Genomic DNA, 26,779 nt, shown 5'->3' with positions numbered 1-26,779 from the left:
TACAGAGCCAAGCAGCACAAATGCTGGTTTGAATGGAGCAGCAAGCAAGAAGCACAGAGTTTGTGAGAGATTTCCCCACCCATTTCCTCATCCTGGATCCTGGTTTGGTGGCCATGAAAGCCAGAACCACCGTGGTGGTTTTGGCCAAGACACAAGACACAGCAATGGAGAAGATGATGCCAAAAGCAGCTTGTCGTAAAGAGCAGCTCACTGGGTGAGGCTGGCCAATGAACAGCAAGGAGCAGAGGAAGCAGAGCAAGAGGGAAGTAAGCAGAGTGTAGGTGAGGTCCCGGTTGTTGGCTTTGACAATGGGAGTGTCCCCATTCCTAGAGAAGACGCCAAGTATCAAAGCTGTGACCAGAGAAAAGACCAGAGCTAAGGAAGCTAAAACGAACCCTAAAGGTTCTGCGTAGGAAAGAAAATGTTGGCGTTTGGGGATGCATTGATCTCTGTTCTTGTTTGGAAATTGGTCATCTTGGCATTGGAAACAATAATCCACATCTGAAAAAAATAAAAATGAATGAATACAATGAATGATATATGAGTTCCGAGAAATGTTGCATTAATTATTTGGTAATTAATTTGGTAAGTGGATATTAACAATTGTTTGTACAATCTCCTGCCAGTATGCATAATCCACAATAGGCTCTACATTTTGATGGGCCTAAAATGCATGGATTGTTCATCTACTCTGTCCTTCATCTCAAATGAGTGATTAGAAATATTGGCTTTGGTTGTACCGTTAGCTAGAGTTGGTCACAATTCTTTGTGGTACAATGTGCAAAACAGTAATACCAGCTTCACTGGGAAAAGTTGAAATAGGTATTAGGAAGCATTCTACAAAATAGCAGATGATGTCTCCTACCCGTTTGATTTGAAATCATCGCATGTGGACACGAAGCACAATCATAGCAACAAAATGGCAATCCCTCCTTCTTTTTCCTGCTGTAGCCTGGCTGGCAGCGATCATTACACAAGGCAATGGGCAGCACCTATCCATAAAAAGAGGAGAAAATGTAGCTCTCTTGTGCCTTCTAAAAAACACAGTTTTAACCAAAAAGAGATCTGTTCGCTGATTAACATTATCCAACAGATCTCTTTTTAACATTGGGTCTCTGGACCACAATAAAGATTGAGGATGATGATTAACATTATTTCAGAAAGGTGTGTTGTATAAATAAACAAACTGTAATGTAAATATTGTGAGTGAATGAGAAGGGATATTGAATTTTTAATCTTCATAAAGATGGATAATGGAGAGAGGACAGGGAAGTCAACAGACTTTGAAATACAGGGAGTTGACAAAGAAGGTAAAATAGGAAGCACCACAAGACAATTAATCTTCTTTCAAAACAAATGGGTAACGTAGCCTCCCCTTGTCTTCTGAGATGTAAATCTCACTTGGGTCAGTATAATTTACTCCTACAACACCGCATTTTAAAAAATCCAATGGTCCCACCTGATTAAAGGATCTGTGCCATGTGATGGCTTCCTCATCCATGCTGAAGTCTGCATTTTGTGAATCTTTTGGAACTATCTTTCCTACTTTCACTCGGGAGAAGGTTTGGTTTGGAAAAGTAACCCAGTTAATAATATCAAATCCACCTGCTAACTCCCCATTCTCATCAAAGGACATTAAGTCACCAGCACTGTTGTTAAAGGAGATACTCCTCAAGAACGAGTGCAGCTAGGCAGAAGAAAACAGAGGCAAAGTTTAAAAAAGGAGAGCTTTTATGGATTTTACAGAGAGGTATCTATCAATATATTTCACACAATAGAAAGTAGTCCAAAACTCTGCAGTCTACAACATGTGAAAAACATAAGTATTTCTAGTAAGTACAGCTGGCCTGCCACTTGTGTGAGGGTTCAGCTCTGGGGTCCGTATGCAAAGGCAAAATGGTTCCATGGCAGGAAGCCCTGGAACTGCCCCTCCTGCAAGGTGGGTGGGTGTGCAGGGAGAGAGGGAAAACAAAATGGAGAGCAGCTCATGGTGGGTTTTCCTTGACCCCCGTTTTTGTTTTGTTTTGTTTATTTACTTTTCCCCATCCAAGAGATGCATTCACATCTTGACAGCCCATGTTCCTAGAGAGGCAGGGAAAGGGTACACAGTCCTTCAACTGTTCCTGCAAATGGAAGGGAAGTTCCGGTCCTATCTTTATTGTGGCTCCTTCATCTTGAAGGAAGGGAAAACAGTTAAGCGATGAAAAGAATGTGGGGGTTGTTGTAGAGGAAAGGTAAAACCTGTAAGAGGTTGTGTGTGTAAATTATGTCTCTGTGTTTGTGTGTATTCATTCTATGGACTGTGTGCCCGTTAGATTAGCCCCAAGCAAAGGTTTATTCTGAATAGGAAATCTCACCTGCCAAGGTTGCAGTTTTGGAGGATCGAGCCCACCTCTGCCTGCCATCATTCTGCCTTTTGACCTGGATGAGTGCATCTGATGTAAAGTATGTGCAATGGCATAAACCGCATTATAGATACTGTAACTTTGGCCAGTCATGGTCATTTCAAAAATATGCCCAGGAAGGCTCTCCAGACTCTCATGGCCAGTGCAGGTCTTTGTGTTTTCCTTGTGCCCATTGGAAGCAGAAAATAAACAGTTGAATGCCTGTTGCCAAAAAGCCTGGAGGAACCCATCTCCATTTGGAGAGTTGGGGTTCAGGGTCTGAAGGAAGTCTTTAAATCCCTGGACTTCCTCTGTGTGAATTGCAAAAGACAAGGCACCATCAAAGGCTTGTATATCATAATACCTTTGCATTGTTTCTGAAGAGAAAGCCCATTGGGCTGTCAAAATCCACACAGTGCCTGTAGACTTCTCTGCAACATCTTCAGCTACTGAATAGAAATATTGCACCCATTTCACAACTGCAATGGTCTGAGGTTCTGCACACAGAACCAATATGTTGACTTCTGAGGCCAACAGGAATGAGTACTTGGCCCGAATGCGTTCCAAGAACCTAAAAGGATCTAGACCCTGAGATAAGGCTGGCAGTTTTTCATTGAAAACCGTACAGACTCCATGCTGGGAAAGCATTGGCACTAAGCTTTGCATAAAGTTCTCCCCATTTTCATCATCGGATGCCACAATTCCTACCCATGTCCACTGGAAATGTAGAAGTAGCCTGACAATCCCTGCATATTGATATTTCTCATTGGGCACCATTCGGTAGAATGTCTGGGGCTGCAACTCTGGGCTTCTCACTGGAGCTAATACGCAGTAAGCAATCTGGAGGAAGAAATCAATTCCACAAGAATTGGAGAGTTAGAGCAAATGGTTATGGTTCATTCCAAGCATCTGCTTGAAGAAAAAAACTCATGAGAATTTCTTGACTCCTTTATGGATGCATGTTGATTTCACAAGAACATTACGCATATCTCTAGCAGTTGTTGGTGCGGAGGAGGAGCAGGGTTTCTCTGATCTCTTGCAGCTGGCCTTGGGCAACTTCCTGGGAGCAGGAGGAAGACTCCTGCTGCTGCATTTGCCCAGTTCCAACGTCCCTGCTGCTTCCCAGTGACACATGGGAGACAAAGTCAGGCAAGCAGTAAAGTAAAGTCCCACCACTATCTCGTAGCTCCCCCAGATGCTTTTGTATCAGGTTTTTTTTAATTTCACTTTATCATAAGAATGAACAAAGCAAAAGACAGTATTGAGAACCCAGAAGATAATTATTGAATCAGAGGCAGAAAAGCTTCACAGCCCCCACACTTACTATACCTGTGGAATCTTGTAGATGCCTAAGACAGTAGCCATGTGGAGAGAGATGTCAGAATCAAGTCCCCCAATAACAGCTATCTTTTGTTCTTTCTTGTCACATTTGAAGTTTGGGACAATTCTTTCTTTGATGGATAGAAGTTTCAAGGTGTTCTGATAAGTCATCCTTGCATTTAAGTAGCTATCATAGACGTGGAACCCGAAGCTCATATTTGGTAGGATATAAGGGTTCTTGTTTATTTCTTTGACAGCAAACTCCAGGGAGAGGGTATTCTGGTAGTACTTCAGTATTTCTCTAATAAAAGAGTTATACTTTGTGTCACAGGTATTCTATTCTAATCACTGGTAACTTTCTGGCTTTCTCTGGCAAATCCCAAAAGATTAAATAAAACAAATAAACAAAAAACAGACAAGCAAACCATATATGCATTAATCTCTTATCTGCAGGTGTACCAATGGTGCCTAAAATTATGGGTCCTCACAGGCGGCTAACCAAACAGCCATTCTTCCTGTGCTAGTGTTGCAAAGGGGGACTTGGTTGCCACATCCTTCTCTTAACTCCTTATTTCCTTTCAGCAACCAATGGACACTCACTGGATGAGAAGTTGCCAAATCAGAAATTCTGACTGGTGCCTCTCAGATAGTAAGTGTTTGGTGTAGATGGGGAGTAGAGACCAGAGCACATCAGATGAAACAAATTCTGAGTTTGGTGTAGGTGGTGCGGGTTCCACATCAGGTGGAACAGAATATATTCTTCCATAGTAACTGAGTTTCCATCTTTCCCTCCTTCAAATAAGCTTGGGGCTGTACCAAAAATACTGTAGCCAATGTTAGTCATACTCTGAGAAGGCCTATTATGATTTATAGATCAGACTAATTTAGGTGTATTAATTTCAGTGGGTCTACTCTGCAAATAAGCCAGATAAATACTACTTTGTTTTGCAAAAACAAGTTTGCAAATGCTCTTTTTATTATCCAATATGGTTTACATTGTATAGCAGAGAATATAATCCAAAATCTATGATATTCACGTTTCACAGCATCTGTGACTGTCAGATTAAATGCTTCTGATTGTGAATGTGAGGATCCAGCTTTACTGCAAAGGAAAGCTAAATGTTAATGGTGTGAAATTAAACAGAGGGAGGTTGAGGATGAAGCTGGGAGAAGGCGGTGAGAGCCATGGGATCAGGTGATGAGAAAGCAGAACAGGCAGAAGATAGAAACCTCAAGAAGTGGAATAAAGCAATGAAGAAGCCAAGATCACAATATAAAGAGAAGAAAATATATATTTAACATTCCTACTGGGGGGGGGCGGAATCATGTGGAAACATGTTCTGAGGATGCCATTGTATGTTTGGTGTAATTGTCGCACACATGAGCTCACCAAGTGTACACTATGAAGGATAGAGTTTTTTACTTACAAAAGTTCATCTGTAAGCTTTCTGTTTGGGTGCTCATGGAAATCTATTTCTTCAAATACAAAGCCGAAATAGGTAACGATTCCTCCAATGACTAGGTCCCCTCTCTGATAATTCTGGTATGGAAGCTGGAAAGGCTCCATCATGGTGCATCTAGCAGAGTGTTCCTTGCTCTCAGCTGGAGGCAACTGTAGCCACAGGAAGAGAAGAATCTGCAGCAGAAATGTTCCTACCATCTTGGAGCCAACAGGGATGCTGAAAGTCACATTTTTCTCTTATCCACCATAAACTGCATTACAAGAACTCTCATTGAATGACTCTGGATTATTTTGATAAAGGGAAAATGCCAATGATCTGATTCATGAAAACCTGCATGTTCAGAATTTCTCATGTGGGCTCTGAATGACACAGGATTTATTTTATATACACTTTCACACATTGACATTGATTGTGTTCATGGCCTGAAAAAGTGTACAGGGGATTTGGGAAGATGGATGATGAAACCCAGCAATTTGAGATAATTACCAGTTTGAAAGTTATTGTCTTAGAGCATTGAGCTCTGTGACTTATAGTAAGATCAAAATAATTATGCATATTTATTATTGAGTAGTGCTCTTGTAATTTCGAGTGCCCCAGGCAAGCAAGCAGTCCAGCTGCAAACTGGATTCCCTGAAGGGAGCTTCCTAGTTTTTCCAACACTCTTCCTCAATCACATTACCTCTAGCTGTACATGTGTCACCAATGAAGACATGATTTTCAGCATTTTAGACCCCAAACTGCATTACAAAAACTCTCATTGAATGACTCTGGATTATTTTGATAAAGGGAAAATGCCAATGATCTGATTCATGAAAACCTGCATGTTCAGAATTTCTCATGTGGGCTCTGAATGACACAGGATTTATTTTATATACACTTTCACACACTGACATTGATTGTATTCATGGCCTGAAAAAGTGTACAGGGGATTTGGGAAGATGGATGATAAATCCCAGCAATTTGAGATAATTACTAGTTCCAAAGTTATCTCCTTAGAGCATTGAGCTCTGTGACTTTTAGTAAGATCAAAATAATGATGCATATTTGTTATTGAGTAGTTCTCTCATAATTGCGAGTGTCACAGGCAAGCAAGCAGTCCAGCTGCAAACTCTTGATCTGAAGCGAACTTCCTAGTTTCCCCAACACTCTTCCTCAATCTCACCTGCACTATTTCCCCCAGCTGTACATGTGTCACCAATGGAGACATGATTTTCAGGATTTTGGACCACAGGGGTGTTTCCTTGTGTACCAGTTAAGGGGAGAAAAGAAATACATAAAATAATGCAGGATCCAGTTGCAGGTGCAATAAAGAGTATGACATTTCCTTACAGAAATGGTTAGTGTAGTGCTGTGGACATATTGTATCTTTATTTCAGTAAGGCTTTGGACAAAGTCTCTCCCCCACCCACCCAATCTTCAGAGTGGAATGAGGGAACTGTTAGGTGGATTTGTAGATGGTTGACGGATGGATCCCATTTTGTTGCAATACGGGTAATGTCTCAGGCCAGTTGTGCTCAAAGGCATTGCCACAGAATCAGTACTGATCCTCATCAGCGGCAGTGATGGAAATAATTAAGCAATTCACCGCTGCCCTAATTGTGTCCTCACACTTTCTCCCAAAGGAATTTTTGGAGCTGCTCCAGATCTTTTTTATCATTTACTCCCAGATTTCTAATTACATACATGTCAATGAAATAGCAATAACAGACACCAAAAATTACGAACATGATTCAGACTTCTGGATTATTTAAAACTATCTTCTTATTAGCTGCTCTCTGCTGTTCAGCTCAGGCCTCAGTAAAATAACATAGCATTTGGGGGAAAAGATGCAGCCCAGTAACCCACAACTGGAGGCCAAGATGGAGAAGATCTCCACAGCCACCATGTATTTGCCCTTGGTGCTCAAGTAGGTTGGAACAAAGGAGAGCCACACACTGCAAAAGACCAACATGCTGAAGGTGATGAATTTGGCTTCATTGAAACTGTCTGGCAACTTTCTAGCTAGGAAAGCCACCATGAAGCTCACTATGGCCAGCCAACCCATGAATCCCAGGACACAATAAAACATAAGAGTGGAGCCTTCATTAAATTCTAGTATTATTTCTTCAGTCATTGAGTGCATGTCAACATCTGGGAATGGGGGAGAGGTTGCCAGCCACACAGTACAAATTGTCACTTGCATAAGGGAGCAGGAAAGAACAATTGGGGTGCCCAATGGCTTCCCTACCCACTTCCTCATTTGGGACCCTGGCTTGGTGGCCATGAAAGCTAGAACCACAATGGCAGTTTTGGCCAAGATGCAAGAAATTGCCACTGAGAAGATCAAGCCAAAAGCAGTTTGTCGAAGGAGGCAGGTCACTTCCTCAGGCTGGCCAATGAAGAGCAGAGCACAAAGGAAGGAGAGCAGGAGGAAAAAGAGGAGAATATAAGTGAGGTTGCGGTTGTTGGCTTTAACTATGGGAGTATCTCTGTGCTTTGTGAATATTTGAAGCACCAAAGCTGTGATGAAGGAAAAGAAGAGGGCAAACGTGGCCAAACTGATCCCCAACGGTTCTCCATAAGACAAGAAAGTTTTGTCTTTGGGGAGGCAGCCATTCTGTTCATTGTTTGCATATTGATCTCCAGGGCATTCTAAACAGTCGTCCATGTCTGAAAATGAAAAAGAAAACTTATTATTAAAAAAAGGTCTTCAGTCCCCAAATGGCACAATGCATCTAAGAGATGCCAGAATATATAACGGCTACTTCCATACTGTTTTCCCACAAAAGAAAGGAGCTTCTGATGTACAGATAAAAAAAAAAAAGTGTGTGTGTGTGTGTGTGTGTGTGTGTGTGTGTGTTACATTCCTTACCCTCCTTGTTTGAGATCTTCCCTTCTGGACACGGAAGGCAATCATAGCAGCAGAATGGCTTTCCTTCCTTCTTGTTCTTTCTATAACCTACATGACAATTCTCATTACACAGAGAAGTGGGTTGTGCCTGTTCATAAATGAAAGAAGGAAATAGTTTAGAACTTATCTTCAAATAGTAAAAATGACAGTTAAGCAATAGCTTGCTAGAGGTTTTTTGATTTATATGAAGATGATCTTAAATTCAGAGCTAATGGTAGCATTGGAACTTCTAACATTACTCCAGTACATTTGCCTTTATGAACACCATATTAGTAAGTATTTGAACTTCTTCAGAGATTAGCATGGCAATATCTTATTAAATTAGAAAATGTTCAGGGAAAAGTTTATTGGTTCACTATCTCATGAATATAGAAATCACTGAATTGTTTTTGACGTATAGTTGCAATAGAAATTATTGAAATTCTGCCCTGTGCAGGTAGTCTAACCACTGTTTCTTTAATTTGGAACTTGCGAACTATGCTTCCAATACTTTCTCTGGCAACATTCAGTGCATTTGCTTTCTTTTTGTATACTTGTATCCTTGCTTGTGAAGGGCGATGATCCCTTCTCTTACCTTCTTGGACCATTCTTAGAAATATGGCTAACATACAACAAAATTTGACACTCAATAAACCCCTTGCGAGTTCAAGTATTTCATGTGTTCCAGCTCTAGCACACCTGAAGCCCTTGATTAGTTGCATCAGGTGTGCATCAGGTGAGACAACACCTGTTGTATTTGTGCTGTTGTGATGGATTCTATTCAGGGGATGAATAATAGTGAGACTGAAGAAGACAGTTGAAGTTGCATTTTCAGTTGAATTTGGGGAAACCACTTGAAGCATCCATTTAGTGGAGCTATTTCAATTGCTTTTGCAAACAGTTGAAATTCTGTAAATTTTGATAATAAACCTGATTTGCAATGGGGGTTACAAATTGCAATTTGTGGGGTACAAATTAGGGCTGTGGAACAGATCTGGCCAAATCCCAATCTGAATCGGGCTGATTCTGAAGGAAAGGCAGGCAGCATCTGCAAAGAGCAGCATGGAGCCCTTTGCAACAGAGCTTTCAAATAGCCCCACACTGCACTTTGGATATGTGTGCCTGTTCCAAGCAGGGGGACACATGAGGGTAGTCAAACTGAGCAGGATTGAGCCCTCCATTCACCAGTTCCTGAGTAGAGGGTCCAGTCATGCTGGCTGCAGGGGTCTTCTTCACCAGTGGGTTCCAATCAAGAGTAAATCTTTCTGCTTTCGGCCATATTGTTTGAAAGAGATTGATTTTGGCCCATGTGTTCCCTAGCCCAGCCTCAGAATGGGTTGGCAGCCTGTGTATAATCCTGAGAAGGAAGGAAGGATAATAATGCATATACTAATTAAAAGACATACTGGTATTCCTCAAATGTCATTGACTAGTGACACTTTCTTTATAGCTGAGACACTTCTGCAAATAGACCTAGAAACAAGATAACTTTCCTTTTATCAGTGCTGCAGCCTGATATTTCCTTCACAGATTGAGTCTGATTCTGATAATTGATGATTCAATGTGTTGAAATGAGGCAGTTTTTGGAAACTGTGCAAAAAAATAGGAGAAAACCTTGAATAAATTCTTACCTGGTTGAACCAGTTTGGCCACACAATAACGTCATCATGAATGGTTAACCTCTTTTCTGGGGGAGCTTGTGGGTCCATTGTTCCAACTTTGACTCTCAGAAATGACTGATTTGGGAATGTGACCCAATTTATTATATCAAATCCAGCTACTAATTCCCCATTTTGGTCAAAGGAAACTTCTTCCCCAACACTATTATTAAATGAAACTCTTCCCAGAAAGTGGTGGACCTAAGTTTGAAGAGGGAAAAAACAATTAATGAAGATGCCAAAAATAATTAAATATTAGTAATATTGGTAGAAATAGAGTGCATATCTTTAATATTTAAGAGGCATAGTTCACAGTCTCTTTAAAAGATGTATGTTAGTGTCTTTCTCCCTCTGTTTTTAATGAGTCTCTTGAAAAATGGATGGAGCGAAAAAGGAAAAAGGAATTAATGAGCTGTACTATTTTCTAGAAAAGAGGTGCTGGAACTCACCACAAACATCTCCCTCATTCCCTTGGAATGGCAATAGCGCCAACCTGAGAGGGGAGAGAACAGAGTTCCAGGGAGTTCTGGCTGAAAAAAGACCTGCTCATGAGGACTCACAAAACAGGGACATTGTAGAACACAATATTCATTTTAAATGTTTTGTGAAGGTTACTTTCAATGGTAGTAATGTTCATTGTGAAGGTAAGATGTGGTTCTTTTAAGAATTACAGTAAGTCTTGGCCCAAATTTCATAGAACTTAGACCACAAATATTAGACAGGACGTTCCTTCAGATAGGAGGATAAGCTGTGTAGATAAGCTGCTCATCACTTTCCAGGGATACAGGGCTGCCTTTGTACAAATAGTGATAGTTTGTTATCCTGTACCTAGCAATCTATAGCCACATTTTGCTATTCCAAGGACAAGTGAACTCACTTTAAAGTGATGGCAGAATTTCATCCATTATGTTATCCTAACCATTAGTGGATAGTTACTTCCTCCCAGAGAGAAAAGTGGAATGAGTTTCCCCTACTGACAGAGGTATTCCAGAAAAGTCCCCCTTTTAGCTCAGCTCCAGAGTTGATTACAGACATCTGTATTAACTGGAAGACAACATTACCTGCCACGGCTGTTGATCTGTAAGTTCCCATCTTGCTCCACCTGCCATTGCTCTGCAATTTAATTTGGTGGACTGCATGGTGTGCAAAGCATGTGCCAAAATATAGATTGCATTGTAGATGCTGTAGCTGTGGGCTGTCATGCTCGTTTCAAAAACAGACCCAGGAAGGCTCTCAATATTCTCCTCCCCAGTGCAGAATTTGTCATCTTTCTTCTCTGAAGAAGGGTCGGGAAAAACACAATTAAATGCCTCTTCCCAGAAAACCCTGAGAAAGCCATCTTCTTTTTCCAAGGTAGGCTTTCTCATCTGAATAAATTTCTGGAATCCTGGAAGATCCTTAGAGTGAACTGCAAAGGATAGAGCCCCATGGAGGAATGTGATGTCCCAACCTCTTTGAAAGGGAAATGAGGTGAAATCCATCTGGGCTGTCATGATCCAGATTTTTCTATTTCCTTGTATTGGCACATCATTTGTTTCTGCAAGCCTGGGTATCGTTCTCATTACCATAATTGTGTGAATTTCACCATGCACAACCACAGCATTGGCAGTGCTCCCCACAATAATGCTGATTGTTTTCAAACCTTCTTCCACCATTTCATCAAACTCACCAGAAGATGTATCCTTAGGGAAACTTTCTATATAATCAAAGCAGATACCCTTCTTGGCAAACATGGGGAGAACATTTTGTACAAATCTCTCTCCAGTGTCATCATGGAGAAAAAGCACACCAATCCACATCCAATGGAAATGCAGCAATAACTGGAGGATCCCCTCATATTGCTGAGTCCCATCTGGGAATATCCAGTGGGTGAAAAGGGCTTGAATGTCATTATTCGTCACAGGAGAAGAGCCATAGATGAGCTAAAGAGGGTCATTATTAAAATCAAGGGAGGAATGATGATAACAAACGCTGATTTGAAAACACCCAATCCAAATTTCAATATATCAACCAGGGGGATTCAGCTTTTTGTTTACAGTGGTACTTCGGGTTACAAACGCTTCGGGTTACAAACTTCGCTAACCTGGAAATAGTACTTCAGGTTACAAACTTTGCCCTGGGATGAGAATGGCAATAGTTGGTCGCCCGATAATGGCAGACAGGAGCTCTTTCGGCTGAAAGAGCCCCAGCGCTGTGAAGCTTGGGGGAGACCGTGAGAGTGTCATGGTCCCCCAGAAAAACCTCAGATCGGGCGGTCTGAAGACCTGGTGATCAGATGGGTGCCCTATTGTGATTCCCCCACTCCCCAGTAAGCTCGTAAGAGCTCCAAGAGCGAGTAGGTTTGGAGACGTGGCACAGCGGAAATGATTGCTTCCTTCACCGCGTAAAGCTCCGAGTCTGACGATCGTGAGCGGCCAATTCCTTCAATAAAAAGACTTAAAATTCAGAACTGTAAGTAAAGAACAGAGCTCTCAATTTGATCAAGATTAGCGGGGGAGGGGATTCAAAAACGGAGGTTGATTCCTTTTGTTGAAAGAAAGTGGAGTTGGTGTGCAAGGACCGAAGCCCTAAACGGGAAAAAAGACTTTTGAAAGTTTGCAAGCTAAATTTTTGCTCCCCTTCTGCAGGGGGAAGAGGGGGGGAAATATTCTAATTGTCAAAAGGTAAAACCTCTGTTTTATGCACATGTGACAACAAATCAATAGAATCCCTTTATCATATCTTGTTTAATTGCCCCTTGTACATTGTTCCCCGATCAAGGATTCTGAGTTCAATCATTCTGGAAATTGTTGCTAAACCACCTGAATTACATCTAGCTTATCTACTCCAGGACATTGACTCTTATAGAACATTACAGGTTGTCAGATTCCTGATTTCAGTTCTTTCATATAAAAGACTTCATGGAATGCTGCATGACTACTAAAAATCTAGTAAACTCTATGCACCATCTGTATCTTCAAGGCCATAATACGGTACATCTGAATAGTGTGATGGAGATTATGCGTTGAAATATTTTAGTTGATATTTTAGATTGTAAAATGCTATTTTTATCTATTGATTTGTTTTACCTTGTGGGCTTATAGCCGAATAAAGTATTATCTATCTATCTATCTAATTGTCAAAAACCCTGTGGGACTGTGTTGTTAAGCAAAGAGTTTCCTCCATTCTGTTGTGGTCCTCCCGGGAGGGAAAGGCTAGACTCCATTGTGACGTCACAATGGAAGAGGAAACATTCAATTCCCGTTTCCACTGACTCTGTTACTTTGTATCCTGCAGCTGTCTAGATACACTTTAAAGTAGCTAAAAGTGTCTTCTACCTCCAGGACTGTCTTTAAACTTTAAAAGTGACTTTATTCTCAGCCTGCCTTTAAAAACAAGGAATAGGGGGTCTGCTGGCTGCCTGGGCTGGCATCTGTGGGTCTGGTGGTCGGAACTTGTTTCTCTCTCATACTCCATCAAGCTGTGGGCTTGACCTTGAAATTCCTGAGCCATTATGTGTGCTGACAAAGACAAGATAACCACAAGACGTGGCTCTAAAAATTCACCCTTTGAGGAATCGGTAATGGTATTATTGAATGAAAATAAAGACAGCACAAATCGCAATACAGAGGCTATAGAAAAATTGGATAAAAAGATTGAAACTTTAAGTGTTGAATTGAAAGAGGTTAAGACTGAGATTACCACACGTGATTCAAGGTTGACACAGCTAGAGACAGTTAGAGTGCCCAATTTGGAAAGACTACATTATGAAAATGCTAATTCGATTGCCTTTCTCCAAATGAAGGAAAAGGAATCCCATTTGAGATTGAGAGGGGTCCCTCAACTGGATGAAGAGAAACTCAGGGAGTCTTCGACGGATTATTTTGTGGTGTGGTGGCAATTGAAAAAAGAGGAGGTAGAGTCATGAATAGAAAAAGCTTACAGATTTGGGCCCAAAAAGGATACAAAAAAACCCTATGATTGTATAGTGGTCTTTAAGACCAAGGAACAAAGAGATATCATTTTGGGACAGCATTATTTAAAAAAGGCTTAAAAATACAGGACAAATCCATTGTGCTTTTCAAGGAGGTTCCTAGACACTTCCTGAAGAAGATCCAATTTTACAGAATTGGCAAACATCTTGAGGAGGAAAAACATTTTTTTCAGGTGGGAATTCCCAGAGGGCCTGTCTTTTAAATCTGAAGGAAGAAAGCAAAGAATCAAGACTGTTGGAGAGAGGGACAGATTCCTGCAAAAGTACGCTGTGGAACTTGGACTGGAAAGCACGCAGTTCCCAAGGGCAGGAGCGGCGACCCCTTAACTTAACATCATGGCACTGAGAGTTTATTCTTGGAATGTTAATGGACTAAATTCTCCTCAGAAAAGGAGACAGGTTTATCATGTGTTGGAAAAACAGAATTTGGACATAATTTGTTTACAAGAAATGCACATTACAAGACTACACAGGAAAATTTTATCAAATAAAAAACTTGGACAAGAATTTATTTCTTCAGACAAAGTTAAAAAAAGAGGAGTGGTTTTCCATATTAAAGAAAAATGGAGCCCAAAATTGATTTTTAAAGACGAGGCAGGAAGACACATAGCTGTGGAACTTACAGCACAAAGTACAAAATATCTGTTATTGGGAATCTATGCACCTAATGATGGCAAAGCAGAATATTTTAAGAACTTGGAAACAAGTCTTTTGGACTATATGGATTACAAATTAATTTTAATGGGAGACCTGAATGGAGTTGCATCTACATTGACGGATTGGACTCAGAGACAAAAAAATTTGAAGGTTGGCAGACTACCTAAGGCTTTCTTTGACATAATTGACAAATTTGATTTGTCAGACATATGGAGAGTTAGAAATCCAACTGGAAAAGACTTCACTTATTTTTTAGATGCAAACCAATCATTTTTGAGAATCGACTACCTATGGCTATCCAGAGACTTGGTTCCTAAAGTATTAAAAACAGAAATCTGCCCTAAAACTTGCTCAGATCACAATGCAGTTTCTATGGAACTGAAAATGTTCTTACAGGGTTCCTTCAGAAGGAGAATGAATGATGACTTGCTGAAGAATACCCAAATTGTAAATAAAGCCCCCAAAGCCCTAAAGGACTATTTTGAAATTAACATGAATCATGGAACAGAAACAAGGGTTATTTGGGACGCCTGTAAAGCCGTAATGAGAGTATTTCTCATTCAACAAAATTCAATTAGGAAAAAGACACAGAATGAGAAAAAAGATAAAATTCTGGAACAGCTAAAAGATAAAGAGAAGAGTCTTAGATGTAACCCAAAGAATTTGCAGACACAAAAGGAAATGAAGGCTCTACAGATTCAATATTCACAGATTATAAACCAAGAAATAGAATGGAAATTAAGGAGGATGAAACAAAGGAACTTTGAATCTGCAAATAAATGTGGCAAACTTTTAGCTTGGCAATTAAAAAAGAGGCAAAAACAAAGTACTATTACAAGTATTCTATCAGAAGGAAAGTCTGTGGAGAACCCTGTGGACATAAGAAAATGTTTTCACAAATATTATAAACAACTGTATAAAAGGGAGAAGGAGGACCAGGCCAAAATTGAGCAATTTACCAAAACTAATGGTTTGCAGAAGATTCCCATGGACAAAAAGATCCTACTAAAGGGATTAATTACACGACGGGAAGTTGAACATGCAATAAACTCAATGCAACTTGGCAAGACTCCAGGACCGGATGGTTTATCAGCAAAATTTTACAAGACATTGAAAGATTGGCTTATTCAGCCATTGATGGAAGTTTGCAATAAGATTTTAGGAGGGGACAAAGCACCTGAAACCTGGAAGGAAGCCTATATTGCTCTGATTCCAAAACAAGATCAAGATAGACCTAATGTAAAAAAACTATAGACCAATCTCCTTACTTAACATGGATTACAAAATTTTTGCTAACATATTGGCTAACAGGCTGAAGAAGGTTTTGTCTGAATATATACATAAAGACCAGGCAGGTTTTCTACCTGGTAGTCATATGAAAGACAATATTAGTAATGTGGTAGATATTCTGGAAAAGTTGGAAGTAAGGAAGAACTGTAAAGCAATGTTAATGTTTATTGATGCAGAGAAAGCCTTTGACAACGTATCTTGGAGTTTTATGTTATACAATTTAGAAAGTATGGGGGTTGGTCAAGACTTTTTAAACGGCATTAATGTAATCTATCATGAACAAAAAGCTAAAATTATTGTAAATAATGTGGTATCGGAGGAAATTAGAATTGAGAAGGGAACCAGGCAAGGGTGCCCACTTTCCCCTCTGTTGTTTATTTCCATCCTAGAGGTCTTGCTAAGTATGATAAGAAAAGAGGGACAAATTAAAGGTATCACAGTAGGATCCAAACAATATAAATTAAAAGCCTTTGCTGATGATTTAGTATTGACATTACAAGACCCAGACTCCAGTGCAGTAAAAGCACTGGAGTTGATACAGGATTTTGGACAGGTTGCAGGATTTAAGTTAAATAAGAGCAAAACCAAAGTACTTGAGAAAAATCTGGATAATAATGAAAGAAAATTACTACAAGAAAAGACGGGCCTAGACTGAATTTATACAGAGATAACTATGAGAAATTATGGAATGAAATTAAGAGAGATCTAGAGATATGGTCAAATTTAAAATTGTCATTAATGGGCCGGATTTCGGTGGTCAAGATGAATGTATTGTCGACAGACTTCCGGGTTGGCGCCTCCGGCAATGGCGGAGTTCCTCCGATCGGGAGGAATTGCTACGTGGAAATCAGGGTCTGACCGCCACGGCAAAGGCGGAGACCCACTAAAATCACAGGCGGGAGAAGCTTGTGAACATGGGATTCGGCTGGCACCCTTTGCACCTCCCCTGCTCGCTGGGAAACCCAGTTTTGGGGATCCGGAGCGGTGTGGGATGAGTGGCGCGGTGCTTCGAATTGACTGCTTTTTTCACGGAGGGAAGCCGCATTGCTGTTGCCGGAGAGCGCTGACTTTTTCCTGTGGACAATTTGACTCTAAACAACTACCCGTGAGTAGAACGGAAAATTGGATTTACAAACGTCTTAATTTGGTACCGAAACGGGAAGGTTTCAAACAGGAAGTCCGCCTTCCCCTTTTGTAAATAGATTGAAGCAAAGAAGCTGCAAGCTAAGGTCTTGGAAAGCCTTATGTAAAGGATTAAACTTCCATCGATTAAAATCATTAAACCCCCCTTGGAAGCAGGAGAAGAGGGGGGAAATTTTGGATCGTGTAAGCCTGCAGGAGAGAGTGATAAAAATTAAATTACCACTGCTCTGAACCTGGAAATGGGCTGCCAGTAGATTGACATTTTGGGAGAGTTCATTGACTGTGAATAAAACGTATGTTGACAGTTAGTTAAATAAGAGAAATATATTGTTTCCATTGCCCTCTTCTGCGTTTAAAAAGGAGGAAAAGTAACTGAAAATTGAAACTAACTTTACTTTTTGAACTGTGCTTGAAAGGATTGATACAAGTGGAGACTGTTTCCCTCTAGAGGGAGCTTTTGAAACTGTTACAAGAGTGGAGCTGGGGAATCTCCAGCTGCAGGATAAGAACTGTGAGAATCAAGGATTGACCTTGGACCATTTAAGAATGTCGACAGGAGAAGCCTTAGTGACTGCATTATGCAAGATAAGCTATTTGTTGGAACAGCTTCACAAGAAGACGGATGTTATGGCTACTAAAATTGATAACTTGGGACAAAAAGTGATTAATTTGGGACATAAAGTGAGTACCAATACAGAAATTATTCAGGATTTGCTACAGGAATCTACTTTAGCAGAACAAAATGTGGAGAAGGAGAAAGAGAAAGTTGTTGTTGTCGAACCTAAAGTAATACAAGTGGGAGCCTCAGCCTTACAGAGGCAAATTGAGGACTATAAGTTGAGGCCCTTTATGATTGAATCTAGAAAAAGTCAGATTTTGAGGATCGGAGCCCGGCCTGGACTGGAGAAGGAAAGCTGGAAAGATCCCTCCATGCAGGGATTAATTGACTTTTGGGACATGGACTTGGGTCAGGAGGAGACTGGAGTTCTGGGGGCCTTTGGATTTGGAGGAATCTTGAAACATGTCCTGAAATACTTCATGGATTTTAGCTTTAACTATGGAAATTTGGCTGACCTGTCGAGAAGGAACAAAAGTATTGTTAGGTCGGAGTTTCCCCGAGATATGCTCTATAGCATTAAAGAAAATGAAGAAGACCTGCAGAAGGGACTTGGAAAAGAGTTAAGAGCCTCGGACATAAGATCTCCAGGTTGATGGACTGTATGGAGGTGACGGAAGTGACTGGCAGAGTCCGAGACAGGGGAGAGGAGATGGTGGAAGAAGATTGGAAAATTTAAAGTCTATATATAGAAATGTTGTAAAATTAATGAGTGATAGAAAAATGTTGGAATGAAATTTTATGGCCTTAGTAGAAATGTTATAAGGAGTTAAGCTTAAATAAGTATACTAGTTTTAATGGAAATAAGATTAAAAATATATTAAGGCATTTACCGTATTTTTTGCACCATAACACTCACTTTTTTCCTCCTAGAAAGTAAAGGGAAATGTCTGTGCATGTTATGGAGGGAATGCCTACGGGTGGCATGCCTACGGATTTTCCTCCTCTAAAAACTACATGCGTGTTATGGTCGGGTGCGTGTTATAGAGCGAAAAATACGGTATATGATAGAAAATAGAGAAAGATGGAAAGGAATTGCTGAAACAATTAATGGAAGTGGAACACAAAGAGGGAGGTGAGAGGAGGTCGATGAAACAAGGGAATGAAAGATAGAGTGTGGAAAAGGTATGATGTATGCTTTTAAATTGTTTTTGTTTTGTTTTGTTTTGTTTATTGTGTTTAATGTGTTAAGGTTGTGTTTTGTATTGTTTATATATTGTATTGTATTGTTTTTTCTCTTTTTTGTTTTCTTTCTCTTCTTTCTTTTTTGTAAGCTTTAAAAGTAATAAATATTATTTTATTTTTTTAAAAAATGAATATATTGTCAAAGATCTTATTTTTGTTTCAAGCCCTCCTAATTATAGATAATGTGAAATGTTTTAAAGAATGGCAGAAAGTTTTATCTAGATTCATCTGGCAGGGGGGGGAAACCAGAATTAAATATAAACTACTTACAGATTCTAAAGAAAGAGGGGGATTTTCCCTACCAGATTTGAAAATCTATTTTGAAGCAGCGGTGCTTTGTTGGATAAAAGAATGGATACAACTAGAAGATACCGATGTTTTAGATTTGGAGCGATTTGACAATGTGTTCGGATGGCATGCAAATCTATGGTACGACAAGGTCAAGGCCCAGAATGCTTTTAAAAACTATATAATTAGAAAATCTTTGTACAATGTATGGATAAAATATAAAAATCTCTATAACAGCCATTTCAGTCCAAGCTGGACCTACCAAGCCTCCATGGAACTTCTCTCTAGCCAAGAAAGACTCCTCCCCAACTACAAGTGTGATGTTCAGGAGACTCCAGAGGCGGTCATTGGGGGGCCAAACTCTGATTTATGTCTCCACATGTCAACCATCCTGTCCATGTACAAGATGCCAAGAGTAAGAGGTTTGCATGGAACATGGCTCATCATGAAAGCCATTTACAGTTGCCTTTGACTACGTCTCATTGGGTTGCATGCTGGTAATTGAAGAACAAAATATCAAGGGAATGGCAAGTAGTGGGTATAGGTTGGTATTTTTCAGTAAAAAATGCAGGTTGTGGAAAATGTGTCTGCTTCCGTTCCACACCTCCTGAAAAACTCAGGTGGAAGAATTCCTCATTGGAGACTTTACTCCTGTGCAGGAATGCAACAAAACGTCTGCTGCCTATTTAGCTAAATATGTTAAGACTATTTAGCTAAATATGTTAAGATAACTTAATTGGAAAAGCTTGCAAATAATAGATAGGCTTAGGATTCAAATATGTAAAGATAAGATTTAAGATGTTTAAAATTAAATTAAAAAGGAAAGATGTTAAGTGATCAAGTTAATTTTTTGAGAAAATTGATTTTGAAAAACTGTTAAAATGATATATAATGAAATTCAACCAAGGGAATTTGAGGAAGTCACTTAATAATGTTACCAAGATTTAAATAGGATGTATGTATGTTTGTTTGTTTTGATTTTTTGAAAATCAATAAACATAAATAAAAGAGAAAAAAGAGAATGGCAATCGTGCACCAGCAGTACGCTGGCAGTGGGAGGCCCCATTAGCGAAAGCACCTCTCAGGTTAAAAACAGTTTTGGGTTAAGAACAGACCTCCAGAACGAATTAAGTTCATAACCCGAGGTACCACTGTATATCTCTTAATTTATAATTTGCAGTTTGGGGGAATACTTAGGTATTAATGTATTTTCATCAAATAGAATTATGCAGTTATGTTTATGGCAGAATTTGCTGTCTTTCATATGTAAAGGAGGATAAAGGAAATAACAGGTAAATGGAAAATTTAAAGTTTATACATAGAAATACCGCAAAATTAATGAGTGATAGAAAAATGGTGGATTGATATTTTATGGATTTAGCAGAAATGTTATAAGGAGTTAAGCATATATAAGTATTTTAGTTTTAATGTTAAAATAAGGTTTAAAAAATTGGTGAAAGGAGGGAAAGTAAAGTTACATTACATTGAGATAAAATACAGAACAAAAATTGGAAAAGATGGAAAGGATTTGCTGAAATAGTTAATCGAATTAGAATACAAAAAGGGAGGTGTGAGGAGGTCAAGGAAACAAACAAATGAAAGATAAGTTGGGAAGATTAGTTGTGTTTTTTGTTTTTGTTTTTGTGTGTGTTTATTTATTTATTTATTTATTGTGATGTGTTGTTTTGTTTTTGTTTAATATGGTGTTACTACTTTTACCAAGACAGCCAGTCAGCAACGGGGTGGAGCCACCCTGAGGAAAATGTCTATAGCTAGAGAAAGGACCCTCTGAGCTTAGATAGCATGACAGTGTGTGGAGTACTGTTAGAGTTTTCAGGCAAAAGTTAACTGGAGGGCTAAGTTTGATCAAGGAGAAGTAGAGCTGTGAGGATACCAGGTGCACCAACTCCTAGGGGCCGAGGCAGTTTCCTCCCCACCAATGTACTTTGGGGGGGCTGAGCCCCCTCAATATTCAAGGGGCATCCAGCTCCTCATGGCATCACGTGCATGACGTCAGGGTGCCGTGTGACATCACGCGCATGATGTCATGCTGCATGGCACAAACCCGTTAAGAGGGCTGGGGTGATCCCCTGGGGCTGTTGTGCTATTTGGAGAACCTCAGGAGTGGGATTGATAGAAGGTGGAGAAACTGACCGAAATACTACCTCGTATAAGAACCAAAGTCTGAAACTGTAAAACCTATGTAATTAGGTTTAAGGAAACTGAAGTAACGAAACTGGAAATGAGCTGATTGTTTACCAGTTGTAACATCAAGCTGAAAATAAGCAACTGTCGTTAAAAAGAAGCTGTACATTTACTACCTTATTTTGAAGCCTGTAACATCAACTAAATTTAATGTAATAATTAATAAGTTAACTGTTTCCTGAAATAGTTTTATCTCCTGATATATCTTTTGTTTTACCAATTTTGTTCTTTAAAATAAATGTTAAAGTTATATTGGGAAATATATAAGTGATTTTTCAGTAGGCATAGCAAACACACAGTTGTGCTACCACAGGCAGCAGACGTTTTGTTGCATTCCTGCACAGGAGTAAAGTCTCCAATGAGGAATTCTTCCACCTGAGTTTTTCAGGAGGTGTGGAACGGAAGCAGACACATTTTCCACAACCTGCATTTTTTATTGAAAAATACCAACCTATACCCACTACTTGCCATTCCCTTGATATTTTGTTCTTCAATTACCAGCATGCAACCCAATGAGACGTAGTCAAAGGCAACTGTAAATGGCTTTCATGATGACCCATGTTCCATGCAAACCTCTTACTCTTGGCATCTTGTACATGGACAGGATGGTTGACATGTGGAGACATAAATCAGAGTTTGGCCCCCCAATGACCGCCTCTGGAGTCTCCTGAACATCACACTTGTAGTTGGGGAGGAGTCTTTCTTGGCTAGAGAGAAGTTCCATGGAGGCTTGGTAGGTCCAGCTTGGACTGAAATGGCTGTTATAGATGTGGAAACCCAGAGAGATATTGGGCAATATTTGGGGATCTTCATTTATCTCTTTTACAGCAAATGCGAAAGCCAGGATATGCTGGTAGAGTTGTGTCATTGGTCTGCATTGGGAGCAACATAGTACATAACAGTTCACCTTCACAAAAATGCATTGCATTCCCACAGTGAAGGAAAGCGTGTAGATATACTGAAACATGAACCTGGATGTTTTGCTTCCTTAAACATCTAACTCCTAGCATGGCTTTCAGTCCTGCTAAATACAATCATCCATGCCCAGATACATGCGCATGAGGCCACATCTCACAGAAGGTGCCTCCGCCCCACTTCACCCCCCATCCTCACCAATGCCTGGCCTCCTGGGGTTGCACAGTGGTTGTGTCTTCTGGTGATAAACTCTGTGAGCTCACAAGAGCTTAGGAGATCTCACTAGACACCACTGTGGCAGCTGTACAATGGTAGCCGCACAAATTCCCTGCCCCAAGGCAATTGTTTCTATTTACCTTGTTGTGTATTGGGTCAAAGGATTTTATATTTGTATTATTATTGTCTGTAATTGCATTAGGGTAAAGTAACTGCCTTTTGGTTCCAGAGGGTACAGCTACTATTGGTTCATTTAAGCTGCTGTATTTGGATCCTCTGTCTTATTGGTTGCCTCCAAAAGGCAGGACTGTGATTGCCTGATATTGTTCCCTCCAAAATGTATCCCTTCTAGCTAGTTCCCTGTCCCTATAAATGTAGCTCTCCCCTCCTCAGGTTTTAGTCTTGTTGCTTTAATAAAGAAGTGTTACTAGAGAACTGTCTCCAGCATATTATGTCAAGAGAGCTGAAATCACAAATCCCACGTCACAACAACTGGCGACGAAGGTGGGATCCGGAATGCTGAGGAGCGGTTAAACGCAGCCCTGCCTCAGAGTCCGGATTGTAGCTAAGAACAAGACTCACCGGCCAGCTGAGAAGACGACCCTGCCCACAGGACAATGGAGAGTCCAAGGGTATTGGAGCCCTTCCAGCCATCAGAGCCCCACACGTGGGAAGACTACGTCGAACGCTTCGAGTTCTTCGCAGTGGCTCAAGGGATCACCAATGCCAGCAAAAGAAGGGCCACATTCCTGAGCTACTGTGGGCCTGAGACCTTCAAGCTGGCCAAGGCATTGCTTGCCCCAGCGAAGCTAAGTGAGACATCTCTCAAAGATATTCTTGCCTGCCTAACAAGCCATTTAGCGCCTACTGAGACCAAGATGGCCCGGCGGATGGAGTTTCATAAGAGGCAGCAGCGTGCTGGGGAGTCTGCATCTGCATTTCTAGCTGAACTGCGGAAGCTCGCTCAGCACTACGACTTCCAAGATCTGGAAGAGACTCTCCTGGATCGGTTTGTCGGTGGTCTGAGCAGCAAGAAAGCCAGAAGACGCATCGTGGCTAAAGAAGAGGTTACCCTTGCTTCAGCCTTGAAGGAGGCCACCGCCACGGAGAATTATGAAAGAGAGGAGCTTGATGCCAGTCGCAGGGCCCCTAAGCCACAGATAGAAGTTGCGCATTCCATGGATGAGCTAGAGGCTACTCCGAGCCAGAGCCCAGTCCGTGGGGTCGAGTCAGTGCGTCAGGCCTGCACAGTGCACAAAGATCACCGAGGCAGGTGCCCTGGTTGTGGCGGAAACCATGAGCGGAAGAGTTGTCGTTTCCGGGATGCTATGTGCCGGACGTGCGGAAAGACAGGTCACATCGCCAGGGTCTGTAGATCGGCGGCGTTGGGAGTGACAGGAGCACCTAGACTGGAGCATCGCAGATCGGCCACAGCGAACCATGTTCTAAAGGACTGCCACTACGTAACGGAGATCAACGGGAGGGTCGTGCAGTTTCCAGCGCAAGGCAAGGCACACATCGAGGTGAAGATTGAGGGTCAGCTGTGCGACATGGAGGTGGACTCCGGATCTGGATTCACTATCGTGTCGGACCAGACCGCGAGGACATTCTTCCCCAGGGGTAAGTTGCCCCCTCTGGAGCCCTTCCCGGCAACTCAGCGGGCCGCATCCATGTCATGGGAATGTGTGCCGTGAGAGTACAGTTCCGGGACAAACAGGCGGTACTCAAACTGGTGATTGCGAAGGGCAGTCGCCCCAGTCTCCTGGGCACTGACTGGTTCCCCGCCCTGGGACTGAGTATATCAGGGCTTAATTCAATCCAAACCTGCCCTGAGATGAGCGAGGCATTATGCAAAGAATTTGCTGGTCTCTTTAATGGAAAACTGGGTTGTTATAAAGGGCCCCCAGTTGACTTCGAATTTGACCCTGGGGTGGCCCCAATCCGACTCAAACCAAGGCGAGTGCCATTTGCACTGCAACCCAAGATCGAAGCAGAGCTGGATAAATTGGTCAAGCAGGGAGTTCTCTCACCCGTGGACTCCGCTAAGTGGGAGACTCCAATCGTCACGCCCCTTAAAGCAAATGGGGAAGTCAGGATCTGTGCTGATTACAAATGTACTATCAATAAGGCACTCAGGGGAAACTCATACCCCATTCCAGTCGTATCACATCTGTTGGCTAAACTGGCTGGGGGCAAGGTGTTCGCCAAAATTGACCTGGCACAAGCTTACCAACAGCTGCCAGTAACCCCACAATCAGCGGAAGCACAGACTATTGTCACACATAAAGGGGCGTTCAGAGTTAACAGATTACAATTTGGAGTTTGTGTGGCCCCAGGGATTTTTCAAGGAGGGCTCATGGAATGCCTGTTAAGAGGTCTGCCAGGGGTCTTGCCATTTTTTGATGACGTTCTGATTGCTGGAAAAGACCCACAGGAACTGGTTGCGCGTGTCCGTGCAGTGTTGCTCAAGTTCAAGGAGGCGGGGTTGCAACTAAAAAAGGAAAAATGCAGTTTTGGGGTGCCAACTGTGGAATTCTTGGGGTTCAAAATTGATGCATCAGGCATCCACCCCACAGATGCTAAGGTTAAGGCCATCATCGAGGCACCACGACCACAGAAAAAGACGGAGTTGCAGTCATTCCTGGGACTTCTTAACTTTTATCATTCGTTCTTACCCCAGAAAGCTTCGGTAGCTGAACCATTACATAGACTGTTGCAGAAAAAGAATGTGTGGCAATGGGGGCAGGAGCAGCAGAAGGCTTTTGACTCCTTGCGAGGAATGCTGAGTAGCAAGAGCATCCTGGCTCATTATGATGAATCGAAGCCGCTGGTCCTGGCATGTGATGCCTCTCAATACGGCCTGGGGGCGGTGCTGAGTCATAGGGAACCGGATGGGTCGGAAAAGCCCATCTCTTTCTATTCCCGTACGTTGTCGCCCACGGAGCGCAACTATGCTCAAATTGACAAAGAGGTGCTTGCAATTGTGGCAGGAATCAAAAAGTTCCATGATTATGTGTACGGTCGTCATTTCTCCATTGAAACGGACCACAAACCACTGTTGGGGTTGTTCAACCCGAACAAACAAACGCCACAAATTCTCTCCCCCAGAATGTTGCGTTGGTCTATATTCCTGAACGGGTTCCAGTACACCTTGACCCATGTGCCGGGGAAACGGTTGTGCCACGCTGATGCGCTGAGTCGATTGCCCCTGCCTGGCAGGAGCAATGAGGATCCTGCTCCAGCGGAGCACATAATGATGCTGGAAACCCTTCCAGGGGCTCCTGTAACGGCTACTGATATTGCTGAGAAAACGAGGAAAGATGCTGTTCTCTCCCGTGTGCTCACTTGGGTGGGGAGGGGGTGGCCAGGTGGTCCGCATGAAGACAAATTCAGGCCTTATGCGACAAGGCAGCACGAGTTATCCATGCATAAGGGTTGTCTCCTGTGGGGAGATAGGGTGATCATCCCAGCACCACTGAGAAACAGGGTTCTTGAGACGCTTCACATGGGACACCCGGGAATGGTCAGGATGAAGTCGCTAGCCCGATGTTATGTGTGGTGGCCTGGAATGGACCAGAACATAGAACAATGGGTATGAACATGCAAGGCATGCCAAGAGGTGCGGCCAGAAGTGGCCAGAGCACCAGTTCACTGGTGGGAGCAGTCCAGATCTCCCTGGAGCCGGCTGCACTTAGATTTTGCTGGGCCATTCCAGGGGAAGGTCTTTTCCAAATGGTTAGAAGTGGCGATGGTCCCTAGCATGGCATCAGCTGCCGTAATCAAGGTGTTGAGGCAGCTGTTTGCAACCCACGGGTTACCTGAGACCATTGTATCAGATAATGGGGCAGCTTTTGTATCCCAAGAATTCAGGGCATTCTTGGCTGATAACTTCATAAGGGGGGTCACATCCACGCCCTTTCACCCATCCTCCAATGGGCAGGCGGAGCGCATGGTAAGAACAGCCAAAGAATCCATTGCGCGCTTAATGGAGGGTAACTGGTCAGCTCGCATCGTGCGAATGTTATTTTTGCAGCATGTGACGCCGTGTACTGCGACGGGCAAGTCGCCAGCTGAGCTGCTCTTGGGTAGAAGATTGGTAACGGTGCTGGATTATGTGCACCCGGATAAAATGCCAAACCGTAATTCAAGAGCAAACCCCCAGGCTGAGACTGACACAACAAGGTATTTCGCCCCTGAAGATCTGGTCTGGGTGAGGAACTATTCACGAGGTTCGCGGTGGGTGGCTGGTGTGGTCACCCGGGCTAGTGGACCTGTGTCCTATTATGTGACCTTGGAAAATGGGCAAGTTTCAAAGAGACATATAGATCAGCTGAGGCGCCGGGCGCTCAGCAGGGAGGAGTCTGATAATTCATCCCTGGCTAACGACGCAGCGCTGCAAGACCAGAGTGAAAATGGCCCAGGGGTGCAATCACCAGGGGCTTCAGCAAATGAACCAGGGTCTGCTAGTCCTCAGGAGGACGAGGTACAGGTAGGGGACCCTGAGATGTCTGGGACTCCATCTGTTCCTGACGAAACCCTATAGCAGCCCCCCTACCACAGGTGACACCCAATCCAGAACCGGCAACACCTGTTATCA

The 26,779-nt window shown here is 42.0% G+C and overlaps 1 protein-coding gene and 2 long non-coding RNA genes across 3 annotated transcripts in view; 1 reads left to right on the top strand and 2 right to left on the bottom strand.

Annotated features, from left to right (window-relative positions):
- The window catches only part of LOC307205073, a 448,154-nt gene that overhangs the window by 16,622 nt on the left and 404,753 nt on the right, over nt 1-26,779 (top strand). The gene's annotated exons all lie outside the window — the stretch shown is intronic.
- The window catches only part of LOC307205071, a 280,556-nt gene that overhangs the window by 213,683 nt on the left and 40,094 nt on the right, over nt 1-26,779 (bottom strand). The gene's annotated exons all lie outside the window — the stretch shown is intronic.
- LOC307205206 (vomeronasal type-2 receptor 26-like) lies at nt 6,921-9,319 on the bottom strand (the record flags this gene model as incomplete). Its single annotated transcript, XM_079957405.1, has 3 exons — nt 9,222-9,319; nt 8,019-8,145; nt 6,921-7,816 (listed from the first exon to the last, which is right to left on the bottom strand). Exons 1-3 carry the CDS (start codon nt 9,246-9,248, stop codon nt 6,921-6,923), a joined length of 1,050 nt encoding a protein of 349 aa, XP_079813531.1. The 5' UTR covers nt 9,249-9,319.

The sequence above is a fragment of the Podarcis cretensis genome (genome assembly GCF_951804945.1).
Source record: "Podarcis cretensis genome assembly, chromosome: 16".
NCBI classification, from domain to species: Eukaryota; Metazoa; Chordata; class Lepidosauria; order Squamata; family Lacertidae; genus Podarcis; species Podarcis cretensis.
Note: the sequence above shows the minus strand (reverse complement) of the source record. Positions and strands in the feature narration are given on the sequence as shown.